General features: G+C 34.8%; 1 protein-coding gene across 1 annotated transcript; it reads right to left on the reverse strand.

Moving 5' to 3' along the window:
• Positions 1-13,049: 13,049 nt before the first annotated feature.
• LOC138857754 (uncharacterized) lies at positions 13,050-15,905 on the reverse strand. Its single transcript, XM_070111458.1, has one exon. It carries the CDS (start codon positions 15,903-15,905, stop codon positions 13,050-13,052), a length of 2,856 nt encoding a protein of 951 aa, XP_069967559.1.
• Between the last annotated feature and the right edge of the window lie 6,430 nt (positions 15,906-22,335).

Below are 22,335 nucleotides of genomic sequence, written 5' to 3' on the forward strand. Positions count from 1 at the left end.
TGACATCGAAATTCCATATGATTCACTTTACAGTATATACATCGACAGCCAATGACTTTTTCGGAATAAAACATTGCACGCCAAGTGCATTTTAGGTATGCAACCTTGCGTCCAAAAATAAACAAATTCGGATCATAACTTTTCAAGTCCCAGATACCAAATATGTGGATCTGTTTGCTTATGGCTGAGCTTTTTATTAAAAATGTCGGTAAATTTCTGGGGTACCTTAAAGAAAGTTAAAAATAATATTTTTAGAAGTAACAAATGCACGTATAATGTTGGATATACTACTGCTTAATTCCGAAAATGTGAGTGTAATATTTTAATGAAATAAAGTACTTATATAATATTTCAGTGGTTCAGTGTAGGAAATGAATCAAAGTGACTAACCTTTTCTGTTCGCAAATACAAAATACTAATCAAAAATGGCTCCTAATAAAAGCACATGATAAACATATGTGTCCGATTAAAACAAAAACAAAATATCGATAATCGAATGTACACAGCCCGCGAAATATCAAAATTCACCTTTTTCGTTGAACACCCCGCGTATACATAAATGATCAGGGTGAAGAGCCGAGTTAAAATCCAGGTCTGTCTGTGCAAACTGAAACTTAAGTAAAAATTTAGTTATCTTGAGGAAACTTGGTACACATGATCATTGGCACAGTAAGAAGGCTGTTATTGTAGATGATCACTGCCACGCCCACAAAACGCCATTAATCAAAAACAAATAAATTGCCATAACTAAGATCCACAATAATATACATATACATACCGACAGTGCAAAAATCACCATATAACGGTTTTTATTAAAACTACTAACTTGACCGATATCAACCAACTTTGGTAGGTAGCAATATTCTGCCATTCCTATGTCACAGTGCAAAAATGAGATCGGACTTAAACCACGTCTAAAATCACACATTTAAATTCCATCTGATTTCTTGACTTTCTAGTATACAAATCAAGAATTAATGAAATAAAACTTTGCAAAAAGAGTACATTCAAGATATGCCATCTTAAATGCAAAAATTGTTGAAATTGGGTCATAAACGGTAGACCGCAGTGTCCATGGTTGACTCTTTACCAAATAATCGTGCAATGTATGAGATATACCTATGACTGAAATTCGGAGAGAATCATTTCCTGATATTATTATGTCTGCATGTCAAAAATAGATTGAATCGGGTACCAATGATTCCACCGGCCTACAAACCACACCAAACCGTTGTTTTTTCTGGATAAAATGGAAGCTCTTGAATCACCTCAGGTTGCTCTTCGTCCCAAATGTGGCAAATTTGCTTGCTTATTTTCCCATTGAGCCAGAAATGGGACTCCTCGCTGAACGTCGTTCCATACGTCAGTCCGAGTTGCTGCGAACTGCGCTGAATCAACACTCCACGGTCTTCGTGTACACTCTCAGCTACTGTTGCTATATTTTCTTCACTACATATTGGACGTGGTCTGTCTGTCGAATATTATCCAATAATGAATGCTAGGTATCAATATGGGTGATGGTGTTGAGAATTTTACGCTCAGTAGGCCGATTATGTTAACCATAAGGTGAGCAAAGCGCGCGAAACACATTATTTACAGAACATGAATTTTCCTAATTAAGTTGAACGATGGTTGTTCAGGCGTAACTCTTTTTATGATAAAACGCTAAATAATACTCAACAAAAATAACATGATAGCTTGACATGACTCACGCGTAATCTGTCAGGAAAAGGCTATTGAAAAAATTACCTTTACTTGGATCACCCGTTATATGATATAAAGTCAACCGGAATTTCGAAAAAGAAGGAAAAGGAGACAGGAGGAGACAAATTACTTATTTTTAGCTCATTACATAAACAAGATGGAATTTGAAATTGTCGACCATTTTCACGCTGTTAGATAGCCATGCCAGTATAGTGCTATGTGCCGAATTTTGTTAAAATTGCTTTTGTTCTTCCCGAGATATAAGGTTTCACCTAAAGTGAGCGATGCCACCTTCATTGACCAAATTGTATACCGGCCAATATCAAACCTTCCCTAACATCTTTTTCGTGAAATTTACTGCCTACGACGTATTTACTTAGGGGCCGTCCATAAATTACGTCATCGATTTTTTCAGATTTTAGAACCCCCCCTATAATCATCCTATCGTCATTTCTTAAAGACACCGTCTTTACCGACTTTGACTTTACCGTCATCCGCAGACCAACCCCCCCTAATTTAGAATGACGTAATATATGGACGGCCCGTTAGTGAATAATCGCACTTTTAGTAGTTTTCAACATAACTGTTATATGAAGAATGGGCGTGACTATAATCCGATTTCATCCATTTTAAAATTATCAAAGGAGGTATCAAGAAGATTTTTCTTGATCTAATTTGGTTCAAATAGCTATAATGATTTGCGAGATTTGGATATTAGACCTATTTAGGCGTCAGGCCATGTCCACATCTTAAAGATTTTCAGCTCACATGTGCTTCATACTATTGCGATCCCCTGTTCCAAATTATAGTTTTATATCTTAATTTGCGGGTTAGTTATGGCAATTTATAAGTTGTAGATAAATGGCCCGTTTACTCACTCGTCTTTACTTTTTTCCAAGGAACACGTGTACAAAGTTTCATTACGATATCACAATTTTTAATAAGTTACAGCGGCGTACGCAAAAACAAATTTCAGGGGGGCTTTCTGCTCAAATTTTGCTTCATGTTAAAAAGGGATGAGGCAGATTAAAATAGTTAGTACTGTCAACGTGTTTTTTTTATTGTTTAATATAGTATACTACGTCAATTATTCATTAAATTATATTTACTTTTCAACTGAACAAAATTTTTTGCAAATGAAAAAAGTTCTTTTAAAGCGATATCCAGTCTTCGGAGCTGTGAAGCTTTGATGTTCAAAATTTCTTCCCTCGAAACATCATTATCTCTATGGATATTGAGAAGAGCAAGGCCGTCTGTCTTCGCTTGTCGTATTCCGAAAGAAACGTTCCTTTGATAACGACTCATCGCTAAAGTAGAATAGAATGAAATACAAATTTTGTATAGAAATAATAAATTATTGTATACTCTATTTGTAAATATTCAAATAATTCTTTCCACAGATAATGAAACTTTAACTATAAATACTTTAAGCTAATATAAAAAAAGTTTAATCATTACTTTTACCGCTAGAACTTTTACTTGAACACTTAAACAACTTATTTTTTTTTATATATGGTACAGTGGATTAATACCAATACAATGGTAAAGCGAGTAGGGCTTCATAATGAGAACACTGTTGAAGAACTTTTAACCTCCCCAAATAAAGAATATTTTAGGACTAGACCAATGTTGATGGTGGATCAGCGATATAAATAAATAAATGAAAACTTATATCATATTGACATTTGTTTAACTGATATGTATATAAAAATTAAATGCTATTTCGGTATACATATACTGCAGAGGGTCCTAGCAGAGGCCATTTTTGTAAAATCACAGTCGGTTTTTCAATATACATATTTATGTATTGTACTTGTATATACATACATACATATATAAAAGAAAGTCATGTTAGTTACACTATTTATAACTCAAGAACGGCTGAACCGATTTGGCTGAAAATTGGTGGGGAGGTAGCACAGACCCAGGGGACGGATATAGATACCTTTTATCTTTTTATGTTAAAAGTCAAAACAATTCATATACTCGTATAAAACAAGAAAGCCAGGGCCAGAAATGTAGCGAAAAGGTTCAACTTCAATGTTCGACGAAACGGTAAATGGATTACAATCAAATTTGGAATCATATTAACTTATTTTGAAGTTCATAGACTTATTTAGTATTATTACTATATTTTTCTTACCGTCAGTTAGTTTTTTCAGTTTTAGTTATATTAAAATCATGGGGGGCATAGAAATTGAAGGGCTGATTTTTGATATTGATCAGGTATACTTGAGAACTTATTTTTAAGCAATTTCGTAAATATAATATAATATAAACTTATGTGTATGGAGTAAAGTCAGGCGGACATTTGAAATAATATCAGGTATATGTGGGCTAGGGCAAGTTTTCGCCCGATTTTATATATTTTAGGCAGAAAGGTACACTGTTATTTAGAAAAACACTCTCTCTCAATTTCATTAAAATAACTAACACGTTGGCCGAGATACGTATGTGGTATAAAGTCAACTAGAAGTTCGAAAAGTTTTCTAGTAGGTATTTGTGGGCTAAGAGAAGTATTGACCCGATTCAATCCCTTTTCGACGCAAGGGTATATTATTATTAAATAAAGATTTTTCCCGAATTGCAATAACATATCTCATACATTGATCGATATTTTCAGCCTGCCATAGGCTCTGGGCTCCACATATCCGTTATCTGGGGATTGAATAGTTAACGTCCGATTTTGACAATTTTTAGACTCGAGATGGCATTCTTCAAGGGCACTATTTGTGCAAAATTTATCCGAATATATTCATTCGTTCCAATTTGTATACTGGAAAGTGAAAAAATCATCTTGACATAGGATCGTCACGTAATGTTATGTACCAAGTTTGTTTAAATTTGGTTGTATAAGTCCGGAGATATGTGATTTCAACTAAACATGGGCAGTACCACGTGCATCGTCCAATTTTAACCCCGGCTTCTATAAAGCCCTTTGTATAATCTTAGGTGTAAGATTTAATGTCTTTGGCGCATTTAGTTATTGATTTAAAGTGCTTTCATTAGTTTTAAACAAAACCGTTGTATGGCCAGTGGGCGTGATTATCATCCGATTTTAGCCATCTTCACACTGGCGCAAGAGATGTCGTAATGATTTGTGCTGTGCCAATTTGGGTGATATGGGTTGAATGGTTTAGGGATATATACACTTGGGGGCGGGCAACGCCTAGTTTTAAAAAACTTTTTAACAATATATTTACCAAAGTACTCTGTTATATCTTACTATGCGGCTTAGTTATGGCAATTTACAAGTTTTCGATTATTGACATTTAGTACATGTATCAGTGGTCTGATTACCCACATCTACGAACTTTTTTTTGCCAAGGAATACGTGTACCAAGTTTCATAAAGATATCTCAATTTTAAGTCAAGTTATCGCTTGCACAGACGAACAGACAGACAGTCACTCAGAATATAACATCATTCAAATGGCCCATGATATTAATCCAACTTTCTAGTACTTTCTCCACTAAATCAAGTTGTATGTCATGAATATATTGACTTCTAAAGCTTGAAGAGAGTCTGATTTATTGCTAGACCAATAACTTCAAATAACCCCACAAGAAGTAGTCTAATGGTGTTAAATCACAACTTCTTAGTGGTCATCCAATGTCAAAATTTCTTGAAATTATCGAATCTCCAAAGTTTTATCGCAATAATTCGGTTGTTGTAGGTGCTGTGTCGCACGTAGCTCCGTCTTGTTGGAACCAGATATTGTCAAGATCAACTTTTTACAATTGTGCCCATAAAAAGTTGGTTATCATCGATATATACCGCTCTCCAGTAGTATGGACCGATGATTCTACCAGACAAAAAACACACCAAACCGTTCATGAATAACTTGTGAATTTTCTTCGCACCAGAATCGACATTTATATTTATTTATTGCCCCACTCAGATGACGGTGAGTCTCATCGGGGAAGACGGAAACTTGCAATTGAGGAACAATTATTTTGATAAAAAAAATGGAATAATTTGTAAACTTTGTTCTTGCGTATATCTTGAAAGAAAAGTACATATCATGACATATTAAAAATATCCGAAACGACACTTAGAAATCATATCATCCCTATTGAAAAACCCAATATATAACTCTAAATTTATCTCGATTATTTTAGGCGATACAAACAGCCGTTAGCTGAAACTAACTATCATACCCTGTAGCAACATGTTGCAAGAGTATAAAAATAAGAAAAAACTTAACTTCGGTTGTACCGAAGCTATAATACCCTTAACAAATACAAAAGGTTCCTTAGAAGAACTCGATTCCGATCGTTCAGCTTGTATGACAGCAATATGCTATAGTAATTCGATCTGAACTATTTCTTCCGAGCTTTTATTATTGCCTTAGATAATGATCCGTTCCGACTTTCGTGAATATATCTCATCAAATGGAAAAGTTGTACAAGCAAGCACTTGATTCCAATCGTTCAGTTTGCTTGGCAGCTATATGCTATAGTAATCTGATCTATACAATTTCTTCGGAGATTACATTGTTGCCTAAGGAAATAAATCATGCCAAATTTCGTGAAGATATTACGTAACATATAGAGGTTTTCCATACAATCACTTGATTCCGATTGTTCAATTGGTATGGCAGCTATATGCTATAGTGGTCCGATATCGGCTATTCCGACAAATAAGCAGCTTCTTGGTGAGAAACGGTCATATCCTACATTTAAGATCGATATCTCAAAAACTCTAGTCTCTTAGTTTTCGAGTATATACAGATATACAGACAGACGAACATGGCTAAATCAACTCAGCTCATCATGCTGATTATTTATGTGACATTTCCTTCTGGATGTTACAAACTTCGGGGCAAACTTAATATACCCTGTTCAGTATAATCATAAGCATGCGTTCTCATGCGTACTTAAAAAACATAGAATAACAACACATAGCTACTGCAAGTAATTTTTAAACAAGGCAGATGGTACATCTAATTGGAACTATTTTTACAAAGTTTTAACCCGATATCTTTATTGAACTGCAATTTCTACACTGTGAAGTGACAGAATCAGAAGACTCGGTTGTAGACCGAATTCGCACATCGTAATATGGGAACGTCAAAATAATCTTATAAACCTAATTTCGTTGAAATTTGTCAATTAGCTCATACAAAATAGATTTAACGAGGATATCAATAGAACGGACACATTGTCCCCCTGTACTCCATATCTACCATATCTACCGTATCTCGATTAGTTTTAGGTGATACAAACAACCTTAGGTATACAAATCTACTGTAGAGGCAAAGGCAAACCGTAATAAAATTTTTCTGTGTCGGTTACTTACTTGTTTTATTTGGCAGGTTATTATTAATTATTTTTTAAAATTAATGATAGATAATTAACGATAGATACCGAAGAGAATTTTTCCAAAAAATTATTTTGCCAGAACGAGTCACTCTGTGGTGCGCAGTTTCATCAAGGTGTGCTGTCGGGCATACTTCTTTGAAGAAAACGGTGTAACAGTAACTGTCAATGGACACCGTTATTTAAAGATGTTGAATGAGTTCTTTTACCCAGAACTGCGCTGATGACATATTCCTTTACGGTTTGTCTTTTTAGCACGATTCGTGAGCCACCCGGTACTATATAGCAACATGTTGACAATATAAAAGGGGCGTGTCAGGGCACGCCGGGTACAGCTAGTATGAGTATAATTTAAAATTTTTTGTTTTAATTCGGTTTACATGTGTGATCGCAATCACTTATTGAATAATATACACTCGACAGAAAAAAGTCTACGTACACGCTTATGTCTTATTTTCGTTTGTTAAAAAATATCTTCTATATATAGTCCAGTCATTATAGTAAGTTCACCTCGGAATTCAGATACCCAGCTGTAAGTTTGTAAATACTTGTATATTGACACCCTAAAAGTTGTCTCAAAACCTACATATGGTAGGGTGTACGCAACTATTAAATTTCAAAGTCAAAGGTCACAAAAATCGGTTTTTTGCGCTTTTTTTGTAAATATCTCATTTCCTATGGGTTTTTTGCTATTGGTATTTATTATCAATATTGTAGAATACAAAATTCTCTACAAATTTTTTTTAAAAATTTTTTTCATACGGTGAACCGTTTTCGAGATAGAGGGCTTAGAGCGCGCGGTCACAGCATCACTTCAGGTCAACCGGTGCCTCCGATCTAAAAACGCGCCATATATAGTTGATGAACTATCGATAAATCAATGATTATAAATATTTGTCAATTTTTATTAACTATTATATTATATTTTATCATTTTCTTCATGCCTTAAATCTTTATCTATTCAATAATACTGATCACCGTTTCCTAAAATTAAAAAATAATGAAGGGAAAAACTTAAACCTTACTATAATTATATTCCCATTAACACTAATGACATTTTAATTAGAAAATAATTAAGTGCATCTTCTTTAAAATCTGTAAATTTGTAAATAATAGGACAAGATATTGATTTACTCATCATTTTAATTGGGCGTACACTGTCTTACGAACAAGAAATTTTCTTTAAAAAAGTTGGGAAAGGCAATGTAAAAACGGAGATATACTCGACTAAAAGTTTTGATAATTATCCTCATTCCAAAACACATATTTTATTTCTGCACGCATTAAGTGGATGTGACACAACTTCTGCGCTTTTTAAAAAGGGAAAAAAACATTTTTTAAAGTTTTTGAGAAACTGACCAATTTGGATGAACTAGCTGCAGCATTTGAGGAAGAAAATTGTTCGGCCCAGAGATTATTAGAGAGTCGAACTCAAACCTTATTGGCAGTCTATAATGCTCCGAAATCTGTGAAAAGTCTCGATCATCTTCGTTATATGCATTACGTCAAGTCTACAAAACTTAATAAACCTGTGCAGCTTTCAAATATTCCACCAACAAGTGCAGCTGCTCATCAACATTTGGAACGTGTATATTATCAAGTTCAAACTTGGTTAGGGCATGATTTGGAACCCCAGGTATGGGGTTGGGCAATGCGAAACGATTTTCTGGAGCCTATCATGACTATTTTACCACCTGCTCCAGAACATTTGCTAAATACAATTTTCTGCAACTGCAAGAGTGGTTGTGGTTCGCGATGCGGATGCAGGAAAGCGGGCTTGCAATGCTCTTTAGCTTGTGGCCACTGTAATGGGCAAGCTTGTCTCAATGCTCTACCATATCAGAGCGACATTAACGAAGATGGAACTTTTGACCCCGAAATCATGGAAGAACTTGAAACAAATGTCGTTGAAGACGATAATGAAGACCAGTTTGAAATTTACCAGCAGCCGGAAGACGACGATGAAGAGGAAGAAGATGATTAAAATTATAAATTGTAGTTTTTGTACCCTTTATTCCATTCTTTATGAAGTTATTACTATTAATAAGGTTTAAATTCAAATATAATTCCTATATTTTCATTAACAATTCTGCAATTTCATGGGCAGGTAAGTGTTGTTAAATAAATTAATACTGAATAAAAAGTGGATAGGTTAGGAAAAAATGATAAAATATAATATAATAGTTAATAAAAATTGACAAATATTTATAATCATTGATTTATCGATAGTTCATCAACTATATATGGCGCGTTTTTGATCGGAGGCACCGGTTGACCTGAAGTGATGCTGTGACCGCGCGCTCTAAGCCCTCTATCTCGAAAACGGTTCACCGTATGAAAAAAATTTTTAAACAAAATTTGTAGAGAACTTTGTATTCTACAATATTGATAATAAATACCAATAGCAATAAACCCATAGGAAATGAGATATTTACAAAAAAAGCGCAAAAAACCGATTTTTGTGACCTTTGACCTTGAAATTTAATAGTTGAGTACACCCTACCATATGTAGGTTTTGAGACAACTTTTAGGGTGTCAATATACAAGTATTTACAGACTTACAGCTGGGTATCTGAATTCCGAGATTCTTACCTAATTTAAGCTTAAATGACTGGACTAATACGTAAATTAAGTTTAATTGCATAATCCCATAGAATTTAAAGCAGTAAAAATCGGATAGCATAGTTGAGTGAAAGTGTCGGAAAGTTATTGGTTTACTTGTTTTCGTAAAAGTAGCAATTTTAAACGATTTTTGTATTAATCAGTTTGTTATAAAATTTAACACATCGAATCTCGCCCAAAAAAAACAAAGGGATCCTCTGAAAGGGAAATAATGACTAAACTTTTGGAAGAAGGAAAAACATACGGTGCAATAAGTCGAATTGTTGGAAGAACTGACTAAAAAATTGCAAACATACCAGTCTTTTTAATATTTTAATTTCATTTATTTGTTTCTTGATTTCACTTGTATGCAAGCGATTTGATTTCATGATGGCAGAGGATATGATTTTGTTTAACAATTTACGACGGGAACAAGATGTTGTGCAAAGTCGCATTGTCGAAATTGTGACTTCATTAAAGAATAAACGCGATCAACTGCAAATTGAACGCGATTCAAAGAAGGTTCAACGCGATAAATTGCGTCAGAATGTTGAATTACTTCAGAAGAAGGTGCTGTTCTACGAAATTGCTGATTCCTATGCCAATAAATTTCCGATATCACCGAAGAACTAATTTCTTTGTTGAAAAGATTTCAAAATGGAGCATCAGTTCGAGACTTCATCGGTATTTCATTCAAACAATTGATTAATATTTTATACTAATTATTTTGGCATCCTTTCGCAAGTGCATAGGCCGATTTGATTCGATTGTTCATTCGAGGAAGAATTAAGCCAAAACCACGTACAGAATAATTTTGCACGAAAATTAATTATAAATTTGAGTTTTTATTTATTTATTTCTGTAAATTGTTTTCTACAACTATCTTTAGATTTTGTTCACATTTTGCTCAAATTCTTCAATATAATTTAAATACTATTAATGTTAATAAATTGTATGCTCTATTGGTCGAATTTCGTACTTATGAATTAAGATTATTATTACCTTTATAGCGATATAAAAACCCACGGGATTAAAATTTGAACAAGACTTCTAAATTATTGATAAAAATTTTCTTTGAGTTGCTATTAAGCACAAGTCACAAGTCAACAGAAGATGTAGAATTTTTTATTTTAAAATATTGAAATACAATTTGAAAATTTACGTTTTCGTTTTTATCAACAACATAAGTGATCGATTTTAAATTAATCAGAACGCCTATCAACAACTTTTTTACTGGAAATTAATTTCGTCAATATCTACATTTGTGGCAATGACTGCAATTGTAATTCGAATATATCGGGGTTTCCAATAGGGATGATATGATTTCTAAGTGTCGTTTCGGTCATTTTTAATATGTCTCGATCTGTAGTTTTTATTGTACATTACCTAAATAGAGAGTTTGGTGTGGTTTTTAGTCTGGTAGAATCATCGGTCCATACTTCTTTTAAAATGAATCTGGTAACACCTTTACTGTCAATGAAGAGCGGTGTAGATCGACGATAATCAACTTTTTATGAGTGCAATTGGAAGAAGTTGATCTTAACAATCTGGTTCCAACAATACGGGGCTACGTGCGACACAGCACCTGCAACAACCGAATTATTGCGAGAAAACTTTGGAGATTCGATAATTTCAAGAAATTTTAATATTGAAGGAAAAAGTACTAGAAAATTGGTTTAATCGGATTCGTTCCTACAAAAGAAGTCGTGGAGGTCACTTGAATAATGTTGTATTCAGAACTTAATTGTATCGATTGTTCCCCACTCTAAAAAAAACATTTGAATTTCCTTAAAAAGTGTGTTTTTTTGTAAATCATATTACTCTTATTGAAACCCCTAAATGGTTAATCCAAACTTGAGAAAGTTTGTTTAAACTTTGGTAATCTCTTTGGCTTACGAAATGTGAAAAATGTCGGAAATTACCAGATAGTAGTACTCGTTAGACAACACCAACGAAAACTGAATCGATGCCGTTTAAATGTTGCATTGTTATGAGAATATTTGAAAGCTGTTATGCACTTATCTCAAATTATGACAGAACTTTTTCTCAACACTGCAGCTATTCCGCTATTTTTTATGTTACATGTTCCGTTTGGTTTGTTATGAATGACTGTGCCCCGTTCTCCCGACATCTGGCAAAGTAACCACATTGCCTGGCGATGCATCATTATAAATGTCTTGTCGATTCCATGTGGTATGGCCCAGAAAATAAACTCCTTGTTCAGTAACAACCTTCAGCATAATCCATGTACATATGTAAACAAAACTTACTGTACTCTGGCAGGAGCTATGTGATGTTATTTTATTTTTTAAAAGTATAATAAAAAAATATTCAAATGATTATTATATGAATTTTGATCACATGCTTATGATTTAAAATTTAACTTTTTTATAAATGAATTAATTTGACTTTTAACACTAAAAGATAAAAAGTATCATATGTCCGTCTCCTGGTTTTAATATATTTCCCTATCAATTTTCAGACAAATCGGTTCAGCCGTTCTTGAGTTATAAATAGTATAACTACCATGACTTTTTTTTATATATGGATGTATATACGAGTACATGAAATGTAGATTGCAAAATCGAGGTGAGTTTGGTGAAAAATATTAACTTCGGTTGCACCGAAGCTATAATACCCTTCAGAAATACAAAGGTTCCTTACAAGAACTTCATTCCGATCGGTCACTTTGTATGGCACCTATATGCTATAGTAATTTGATCTATACAATTTCTTCGGAGATTACGTTGTTGCCTTAAGAAATAACTCATGCCAAATTTCGTGAAGATATTCCGTCACATATAAAGGTTTTCCATACAAGCACTTGATTCCGATTGTTCAATGTGTATGGCAGCTATATGCTACAATTGTCCGATATCGGCCGTTCCGACAAATGATCAGCTTCTTAGTGAGAAAAGGACAGGTGCGCAATTTCAGATCGATAGCTTAAAAACTGAGAGACTTGTTCGAGTATATACACACAGACGGACAGACAGACGGACATAACTAAATCAACTCAGCTCATCATGCTGATAATTTCATAGACTCACTTAGTTTTGTTACAATATATACTTCCCGTCAGCGAAAATAATACTTAAATCATCCTCAAATGAACTACGTGTGATGTAAACTCAACCAAAGAGACTAAATTTAATATATTGATTTGATGTGAATAATGTGAACCAAACTCTCGGATCTCATTTTTATTTGGAACTATCTGACCCGACAGACTTCGTCCTGTCAAAAAGATTTGTAATTTGGCATTTTTTTCGCCTACGTATTTTAAAAAATTCTCCTGAACAGAACCGTCACCCTGGTGATAGGGCGTTGTGAATAAAAAATAATTAAATAAAACATATATAAGGATTTAAAAATAAGTAATCGCTTTATTGTTAATCATGTGAATCATAATTATTATTATTATCATTGTAGTGCCTTGTGGTATACGATGTTTTTTGTTTGATTACCTGGCGCATAGATAAACAAATCTGATGGTTTTCCAACACGGGAACAGGCAACATACAATTGACCATGTGAGAAACATGGGTTTTCTAGATTAATACCACAAACACTTAATGATTGCCCCTGGGACTTGTTTATAGTCATAGCAAAAGCAAGCCGCACTGGAAACTGTAGTCGTTTAAACTCAAATGGCACATCAGTCGGAATCATTGGGATGCGCGGTATAAGAACATCTTCTCCTTTATACTTTCCTTTGAGTATAGTTGCTTCTATCACATTGTTTAGTAATTTTTTTATCGCTAACCGTGTACCGTTGCAAAGACGCGGTTGGTTGATATTTCGCAACATTATAACAACCGATCCAACCTTTAATTGAAGATTGTGAGGTGGCAATCCTGGCAAATCCAGCGAGTTTAAAAATTCCGGTGGATAGTTGACTACATCATCTTGATTAGTAGCCGAATCAACTGATTTATATATCCTCAATTCGCCTGTAATTTGTTCTTGAATTTTGAAATTTAGTTCATTTACATCTATGTTTTTTGCAGCCAGTATAGCTCGTTCGCTCAACCAATCATGGTTTCTGTAATTTTGAGAAACATCTGGAAACACCTTCTGAATAAGTTCATCTTTTGATCGAGTTAACTGACAAAAACTTTGAGGAAAGTTAATGCAGCCAGTCAACATGTCTATAGGAAATTTGCCATTACCAATGTCAATGAGTTGTTTAGAGAATATGTTTGCAGATTGGTCATTTTGCAATTCGACACGCATATTCTTACTTAAATGAAGTACTTTGACATGTTTCCACAAATTGGAGGACTTTAGACATGCATTGAGTTCATCAGCTGGCGTTGATCGTGGAATCACTGGCAATGTTTGACGAAAATCTCCTGCTAATAAAATCATTGCACCACCAAATCGGTTATTATTGCTCCGTAGATCTTTTAAGGTTCTGTCTAAAGCCTCCAAAGATTTTTTATGTGCCATCGTGCATTCATCCCAAACAATCAATTTACATTGCTGCAAAACCTTTGCCATTGCAGAGTTCTTCGAAACGTTGCAGGTTGGAGTTTCATTGCTTTGCATATTTAATGGCAATTTTAGTGCTGAATGGGCTGTTCGACCACCTTCAAGCAAAGTTGCTGCGATTCCCGACGAAGCGAGTGCAAGTGCAATTTTATTTTGTGAGCGAATTGTTGCTAATATTAATGAAATCAAAAAAGTTTTTCCTGTACCACCAGGTGCATCTAAGAAGTAAATGCCTCCAGTTTCATCATTTGTTACTTTCATAAGAGTTTCAAATACATACTTCTGTTGTTCATTTAACAGTGGAAGATTTGTTTGAATTAATTCTTTCAAAGAGTTGAGATCATACAGTTTTTCTCGATGCAGCTCTTGGTTAAAAGCGTCATGCATTGGACGATTGGGCGCGGTCAGGCCTAATTGAATTAATAGTTTGTTTGACATTATCAAGCACATGTCCTCAATTGAAATCAATACTTCATTGTAAATTTCTTCACTGATTTGTATATTTGGATTTCCCATTCTATTCCGTATTTGATACAAAATATCATCACACATATAATCTTTGTACTTGATCCACAAATCAATTGGGTTTGATGGGAAGCATGTAGATATGATTATAGAAAACAATGTTCGTATTTGGTGAGCGTGTGATGATATTACAGCATCATTGAGAGTTTGATCCCAATGAGCGTCATTTTCAAGCAATTGCAAACGTTGACAGGCTTCTCTGTAGGATCCACACAATTCACCATCAACAGTTCGTAACTGTTGGAATGATGTTGGGCCACGTACATTGACTAATAGCAGTCGTAAGTAAAAACATTCATCATTGCTTGGATGTACTGAATAAATCCGGCCAATCGCATCGGTGGAATATACATCTGTATATCCTGGAACTGGTTTTCCTTGTTTCCGTCGTATAAATCTCCTTGAGGATTGATTCCAGGTATAATATTTTGGCATTTCAGAATATAGCAATGTTTGTGCGAAATAATCGTTTTGGCATGTCTCAAAAAAACTGGTTAATGTAGTAGATGGTGGCTGAGCAGCTCTTTGTACTGCGTTCTGTGCTGTAAAATACACTCTTTGTCCATTTTCTAAATGCACAGCTAAGTGAACAACAGAAGGGTGTCTCTCATGAATAGGAAAAGAAAATATTCGCCAAACTGCTTCATTACTACTGACGTAGCGGCCCATTTGGTATTGGGTAACTTCATCATTGGAATTCTCTGCACCAATTCCAATCACAGCCATATCACTCCCTTTGGTTACATATTTGCAAATGTATTTAATAGATTTCACTGAATGGCAAGATTCAACGTTGATGTGTGCTTTGAATGTCTTTGATAAAATGGGTGAATATGGAACAATCCAACGATTATCTATTTCAATATCTTGTTGATTTAATTTGACAATTGTTGATTTTCCATTGTCTGCTGTCGATCTGCGACGATACAATGGATAACCGTCATTACCAGTAATTGTTTCCGATATTAATGTCCGTGGATATCGTTTTGAACATTTACCATCCATCATACACGGTGAATTTTGATTAAGAGTTCCACAGGGACCATGTATCATGTTTTTGATAACTACCTCATGCAATCCAGGATCTACTTGTACATTAGGGATTTCAGCTGATATCACTGCATCAACTTCATTTGGCCTTATCTTTTCAACCAACCAAATCAAAATGTGTGCATGTGGCAATCCTCGTTTCTGCCACTCCACAGAATACATCCAGCAGCGTGACTCACCAAACACATTATGTTTTACGATGAAATCCATTAAAAATCAACTTTTGTCTAAAGACTCTGGCTGTAATATCATGACGATCAATGGGTGATTGCCCAGGGAATAACTCCTGCTTGATTTCTATCCATTGTGGATTGCATGTAAATGTGATGAACAAATCTGCTGTACCATAATGACGAACATACGACATGGCATCTTGAGCATATTCGTGCATATGCCGAGGGCTTCCGATGTATGTTGCTGGAAGAATAGTCATCCGACCGACATTCTGTGCATTTCCATCAGTATTAATCGCATCTCGAAGGTGAACATACTCTTCAGATCGGAGTTTAGTTTGATTCAACCTGATCTTCATTTTCCCGAATCATTAGGCGGTATGAATAATAGTTCATTGAACTGACTTTTTTGTTGGTTTCAGAACCTGTAAATAGATTTTATTTTAATAACATTCAAAATACATAATATAATGACTGAGATATTTTAGTTACCTGTAATGGGATTTATCATTTTTATTGAGAAATCGTAGCCATCTTCACCTTGCCAAAATATAATGGGATATTGCAGTGCATCATATGAGCGGTGTGTTTCCTTTATACGTTGTAATTGATCATTCCGACGATGTAAAACAATATCACGGGATTCCAAGTTTTCTCCAACTACAACGATAGCAACTTCATCAATAGTTGATGCATTAAAACGTCTTGTATGTTGACCTGCAGGTGTTTTATCAGCTCTGATTACAATTTTGTGATTATCGGATGGCATCAGATCCAAGGCAGTTTTAAACAATATAATCAATTGATTGTGTTGATGAAATAAAGTTTGTAATTGTTCTACAATAGACCTCTTTACTAAATTGTTATGTGCACAACGCAGATCAATTTCTTGTGGTGAATTGCCCATAAAATAAATTTGCAGGAATTTGTTGTCGTTATCTGACACTGGTAACAGTGAACCTGCTCTGTGATATATTTGCCCTTGTATCTGTAAATAAAAAAAAAATATTATGGTGTGGTATAAATTAATGGATTGGATGTATATATTTAGTTTTAACTAATATCTATTAAATATAAAATATAATAAAAGTGTCACTGAAACTAAATCCCCATCTAATATGATGACTAAGTGATATATAAGTGATTAAGAAATTGAAGATTAGTGACACATCTTAACTTTGGTGCCAAAAAATTTTGTTCGCTAAAATAATTATGAGTAACTGCTATAATACATACCTTGAAAGTTGGCATAAAATTTTCCCGAACTACATTTGTTGCCCCAAATGAAGTCATTTGAAAGCAATTGTTATATTGTTGGATATGTGTCAAAAAGTGTATAGAATCTGTTCCTATTCCTGAAACCAATGAGTACAATGGTTCTGGTGGTGGATCCAATGGTATCAATTTCACTTTACCATTTGCGCAACACAATCCATTGGCTTCGTTTTTGTATTTTAATGCCTTACAGTGTGAGCAAACCGAGTTCATAGAACCAATAACAACACATTGGTAGTTACTGTAGTCAATTGACACATCGTAACTGAAAGCAGCTCGATTCAAACTTGCGCGATTATTAGTTGAATGTCGCGCTCGCGCTTCACGCGTTTGTGATATCCGAATTCTTTCACGTTCATTTCCGTCGTCACGTTCTTGTGCAGTACGATTAGATCGGTAATTAGCTTGGTTTGTAGCATTTCTGGTTCTTCTACCTAAATTGCTTCGTCTTATAGGAGGCATATCAAATATAAATTATTTTTTCACTAATCACGAACTAAACAAACACTAACTAAGTAAACACTCTGCACAAAAAACTATATACGAATTTGTTTCGTGTATCAGTCGTCAAAAGCAAACTCAGTAGATTAGGTAACAGACAACTTTTTTCTTTTTAAATTTTATATGACTTGAAGTCAAATCCTTTTAAGCCGTACTTAAAATTTGGATATTAAAAATAATAAAACACTGTTGGTCCGCGAGTTTCGGAACGCCACATTAAACTCCTCCAACTATATATTCTGAGCTCCAACGCACACACGCACATTGTTTTGATAGATATGATCTTTGACGTTAGGAACACACCTACATTGCTTAGACAACAGTGAGTGCTTGTAATTTAATATGAACTTTATACCATAGCAATAAAGCTCAAATTGACTACGTTTTAGTTACAAATCATTTGTATGGGAAAAAGAAAAGGGCTATTTTTAGAGTTTTTCCAGCAATAATTCTAATTTTTATCGCCGTAAAAACCATCCTTGAACTTCAACGAAAATTTAAAAAAAAGATTTAGCTAAATTGGTCCAGGCGTTGTTGAGTTATGCGCTTACCAACACATTTTGCGATTCATTTTTATATTATAGATAGGAGGCTTAGACCAAGACCAATTCATTTATATTGACCGCTAAGCCATTAATATAATTTTATAAATATAACATACATACATATATATGGAGTAAAGTCAGCCGGAAGTTTGAAAATGCTGAATATTGGCTATATGGGGTAAGGCGAGCTTCGCCCGATTTTGTTATTTTTAAAATATCGGCCCACATTGGCCGATATATAATATGTGATATATAGTCATCTGGAAGTTGAAGGCTAAGGGAAATATTGACCCGGTTCTGACTCAAGCGTATTTTGACTCAAGCGTATATTTTTATCAAAGAAACCTTTTTCCTGAATTGCAATAACATATCTCACAGATTGACCAATATTTTCGGGAATTACTCAGCCATACGCCATGACAACGTGGATCATCAGCGTATTGTTATATACCAAATTTGGTTGAAAATGGTTGTGCAGGTCCAGAGATATGTGATTTCACCTAAATATGCCTAAATATTCACCTACCACGTGAATCGTCCAATTTAAATCACGGCTTATATAAAGCCCTTTTGTATAATCTTAGGTGAAAAATTTAATGTCTCTGGCGCATTTAGTTACTGATTTATCGCGCTTTCATTAGCTTTTTACAAAACCGTTGTATGGGAAGTGGGCGTGAATATAATTCGATTTTACCTATTTTCACGCTGGGGCAAGAGATGTCGAAATTTTTATTTGTGCTATGTAAATTTGGGTGATATGGGTTAAATGGTTTGGGAGATGTATACATTACACTTAAAAAAAATTTTAAGCACAGATGGCACTCATTATTACGAATTGTTGTACCAAATTATCTCTCTATTATATATAAAAGTTTTCTGCTGCTGTCGAGAATCAACTAACATAAGAGCGTGCTAGCTCGCGCTCGGCGGGGGGTGGACGTAGGCGAGCGAGCGAAGCGAGCGTCCCGGAGGGCGCCTAGTGCTTTTATATATTAATTTGCTGCTTAGTGATGGCAATTTACAAGTTTTCGATTAATGGCGCTTTGTGGGCGTGTCATTGGTTCGATTACGCCTATCTATGAACTTCTTTGCCAATGAACAAGTGTACCAAGTTTCATTCAGATATCTTAATTTTTACTCAAATTATCGCTTGCACAGACGGACAGCCAGACAGTCACTAGGATTTCAACTCGTCTAATATCCTGATTATTTATACATATATAAAACTATGTATATCTATCTCTATTAGTTTTAAGTGATGCACACAACCGCTATTATACACTGAAGCAACTAATTGCAAAGGTATAAAAATGTTGCGAAAGAAATCAACATTCATTATTGGTTTTAGAAATTTTTTTATTGCGGCAACGTAAATTATATTAAAACCAGCTCACTCGGCAAACATTGTTTTGCAATAATTTTTGGGAAATATTTTTAAAAATAGCTGACAAAATATGTGTGTGGGGGATGTAATTATAAAGAGGAGAAATTTGTAGACAATTAAAACATAAATACTTTATATAAGTTAATAAATTGTTATTTATTAAAGTAACATATATATTTTAAAGTACAATTAGTTGTTATTTCTACTACTAACTAGAGCAATCCAAAATAGACAAAGACTAATCTCTCAACGCAATCGAGTGTACAATATTTTTGGTCAGTCCGTCTTAAGCGAATACGAACATACTGGATGGTTTGCCAACGCGAGAACATGCCACATAAAGTTATCTGTAAAAAAAAGCATTGTGTACCTAAATCTGAGCCACAAACAAATAACGTTTGTGACTTATTGGTCGTCGAATGCCAGTCTAATTGGAAATTGAGTGCGTTTGAATTCAATTGATACATCTGTAAGAATCATATAGACTCGTGACAGCAATACATTTTCACCTATTTCAAGTACTTGCCATTCAAAATGGTGGCTTCGATAATAGCGTCTGTCTGAAATCACCTGAAAGGAGTAATAGTTTGTCGATATTGTTTTAAATCTTTCAATATCCTATCCACCTCCTCAAGTTGTTTTTTGCTCATCATTTAGTGGTGGTGACAGTCGCAGCCAATTCAACGATATCATACTGTAGTTCTCGATTTATAACTGTGACGTTTAAATCAGATGCACTTCGATTTGGGGAACTCATACCGAAATGACTCATTGCACCTTGTACGATGTCGATACAATATATCATCAGTCATCGAATCTTTGTAATTATCCCACAACATATGGGAACGAGTTGGGAAACATGTCGTCAGTACTATAGCAAGTAGACGAATTTGGGTCCCTGTGCAGTTTAATGCTGCTTCAGCAAGCATACTATCTCAATGATTGTCATCTTCTAGCAAGCCTAGGGCAACTGGTGAGCCTCGCTAGCATGGGATCCCTTTTTTCGATTGGGTCCATGTAATATAACTTGGTACTTCTGAATAACACAATTCAAAAAATTCAGTAGGCATAGCTTTTGGTGGATTAATAGCACGATCAAGTGCTGTTTCGTTCGTAAAAAATACGCGTTGGACGTTTTCGAAATGCACAGCTCAATGAATAACAGCTGGGTCCTGTTCATGAATTGGAAAGCCGAAGATACGCCAGGCAGCTTCATTTGAACTGATATTCCGGCTAATTGGGTAATTTATTATTTCATTACTTACACTTATTTGAGGAGCATTTGCATTAGTATTTTCAATTCTAAATACAGCAGTATCACTTCCTTCATTCACATGCTTGCAAATATATTTGATGCTCTTCACCGAACTGCAAAACTCAACATTAATATGAGCATTGAAAGCTTTACTCAGCAGAGGTGAACACCCATCGATTGTCAATGTCTGTATTATTGGAAACGCTTTGTACATTTTCCGTCTACCATGCAAGGCGATGAACGATTCAGATCTCCTCACGAACATGTTTGTAGTAACAATATTAAACAATAATGGATCAGTAAACGAGTCTGGAATTTCTGCAGAAATTAAACTCGATGTCTTTAGCACGTATTTTGTCGATGAATCAAATCCAAATATGAGCATGAGGTAACCCTCGCTTTTGCCACTCAACCGAATTGTAGCGCCAAAATACATGAAATTTGTAATAAAGTTTATTAAGGACTTTGTTTTTGTTTAAAACCACGTGCTGTCATAACGATGTGTTGCATTTTGTCCTGGTAGTAGCAATGACGTAATTTCAGGCCATTTTGGATGATCACATGTAAAAGTAATAAATCATTTAACAGAGCGTCTAGCTCGCCGATGATTCGCCTGGCAATTTTATTTTGAATTTAGGTTATTGTAATCGGAATGTGCTTTCACGCGATTTGCAATGCGCGTTCGGAGCCCATAAAATAGATTTGTAAAAATGTTTGAGATTCGTTTGGCATTGGCAATGAACCCACTTTGTGATAAATTTGGTATTTGATTTTGAAAGTATAATTAAATTGTTGACTATTTGCAGCAATTTTTTGAACAATTTCTGTTGCTCCGAACGATGTCATTTGGGAACATGAATTGAATGCACGAATTGACTTTAGGTACAGGCTAGAATCTGGATCAGTACCGATAAGTAAGCCGTTCAATGGTTCAGGTGGTGTTTCAGTTTCCATTATTTGTACAACCCATCCCGATTGGCGCATTTTTAAATTTAAGTGACCGACAATATGGGCATTCCTTGTCCAAAGTATTAATGATCACTTTGGAATGAGCATAATATTCAACATCAGGCTCATACCGGAATGCTAGTCGAAGGAATGATCCTGATGTAAATGCTCGATATACTGGTTGCCATTGTTGGTCAATTACTCTTCGTCTGTTGATTATGAATCTGCGCGCTTCGCGTCCTAATTTTCTTCGTTGATTTCTTTTAGCTCGAGCCTGTTGCGATTGTGATTGATATAACTGCGGCATGCTTGATTTTCTACCTTGTATGTTTCTTGATTTGTTGTTCGACTGGAATTGGCCCCTTTGCGTCTAGTTGGCATCGTTGTCTGTACATAAAAAATATGAATTAATCAATTTGCTGCTGTTGCTTGGGTTCCCTCTCCGGAATCGAACTTTGATTTATCGTTACCCGTTACAATTATGGTAGGCGCAGAACCTACCATCGCTTATCAATCACTATTACAAACAACTACCGTTGTTGTCGGAGTTCAAAACACG

This window comes from Bactrocera oleae, chromosome 6 (assembly GCF_042242935.1).
Source record: "Bactrocera oleae isolate idBacOlea1 chromosome 6, idBacOlea1, whole genome shotgun sequence".
NCBI lineage: Eukaryota > Metazoa > Arthropoda > Insecta > Diptera > Tephritidae > Bactrocera > Bactrocera oleae.

Excerpts from the sequence above, each read along its gene's own strand:
- LOC138857754 (XM_070111458.1), bottom strand. The coding sequence starts at position 15,905 with ATGGATTTCATCGTAAAACATAATGTGTTTGGTGAGTCACGCTGCTGG.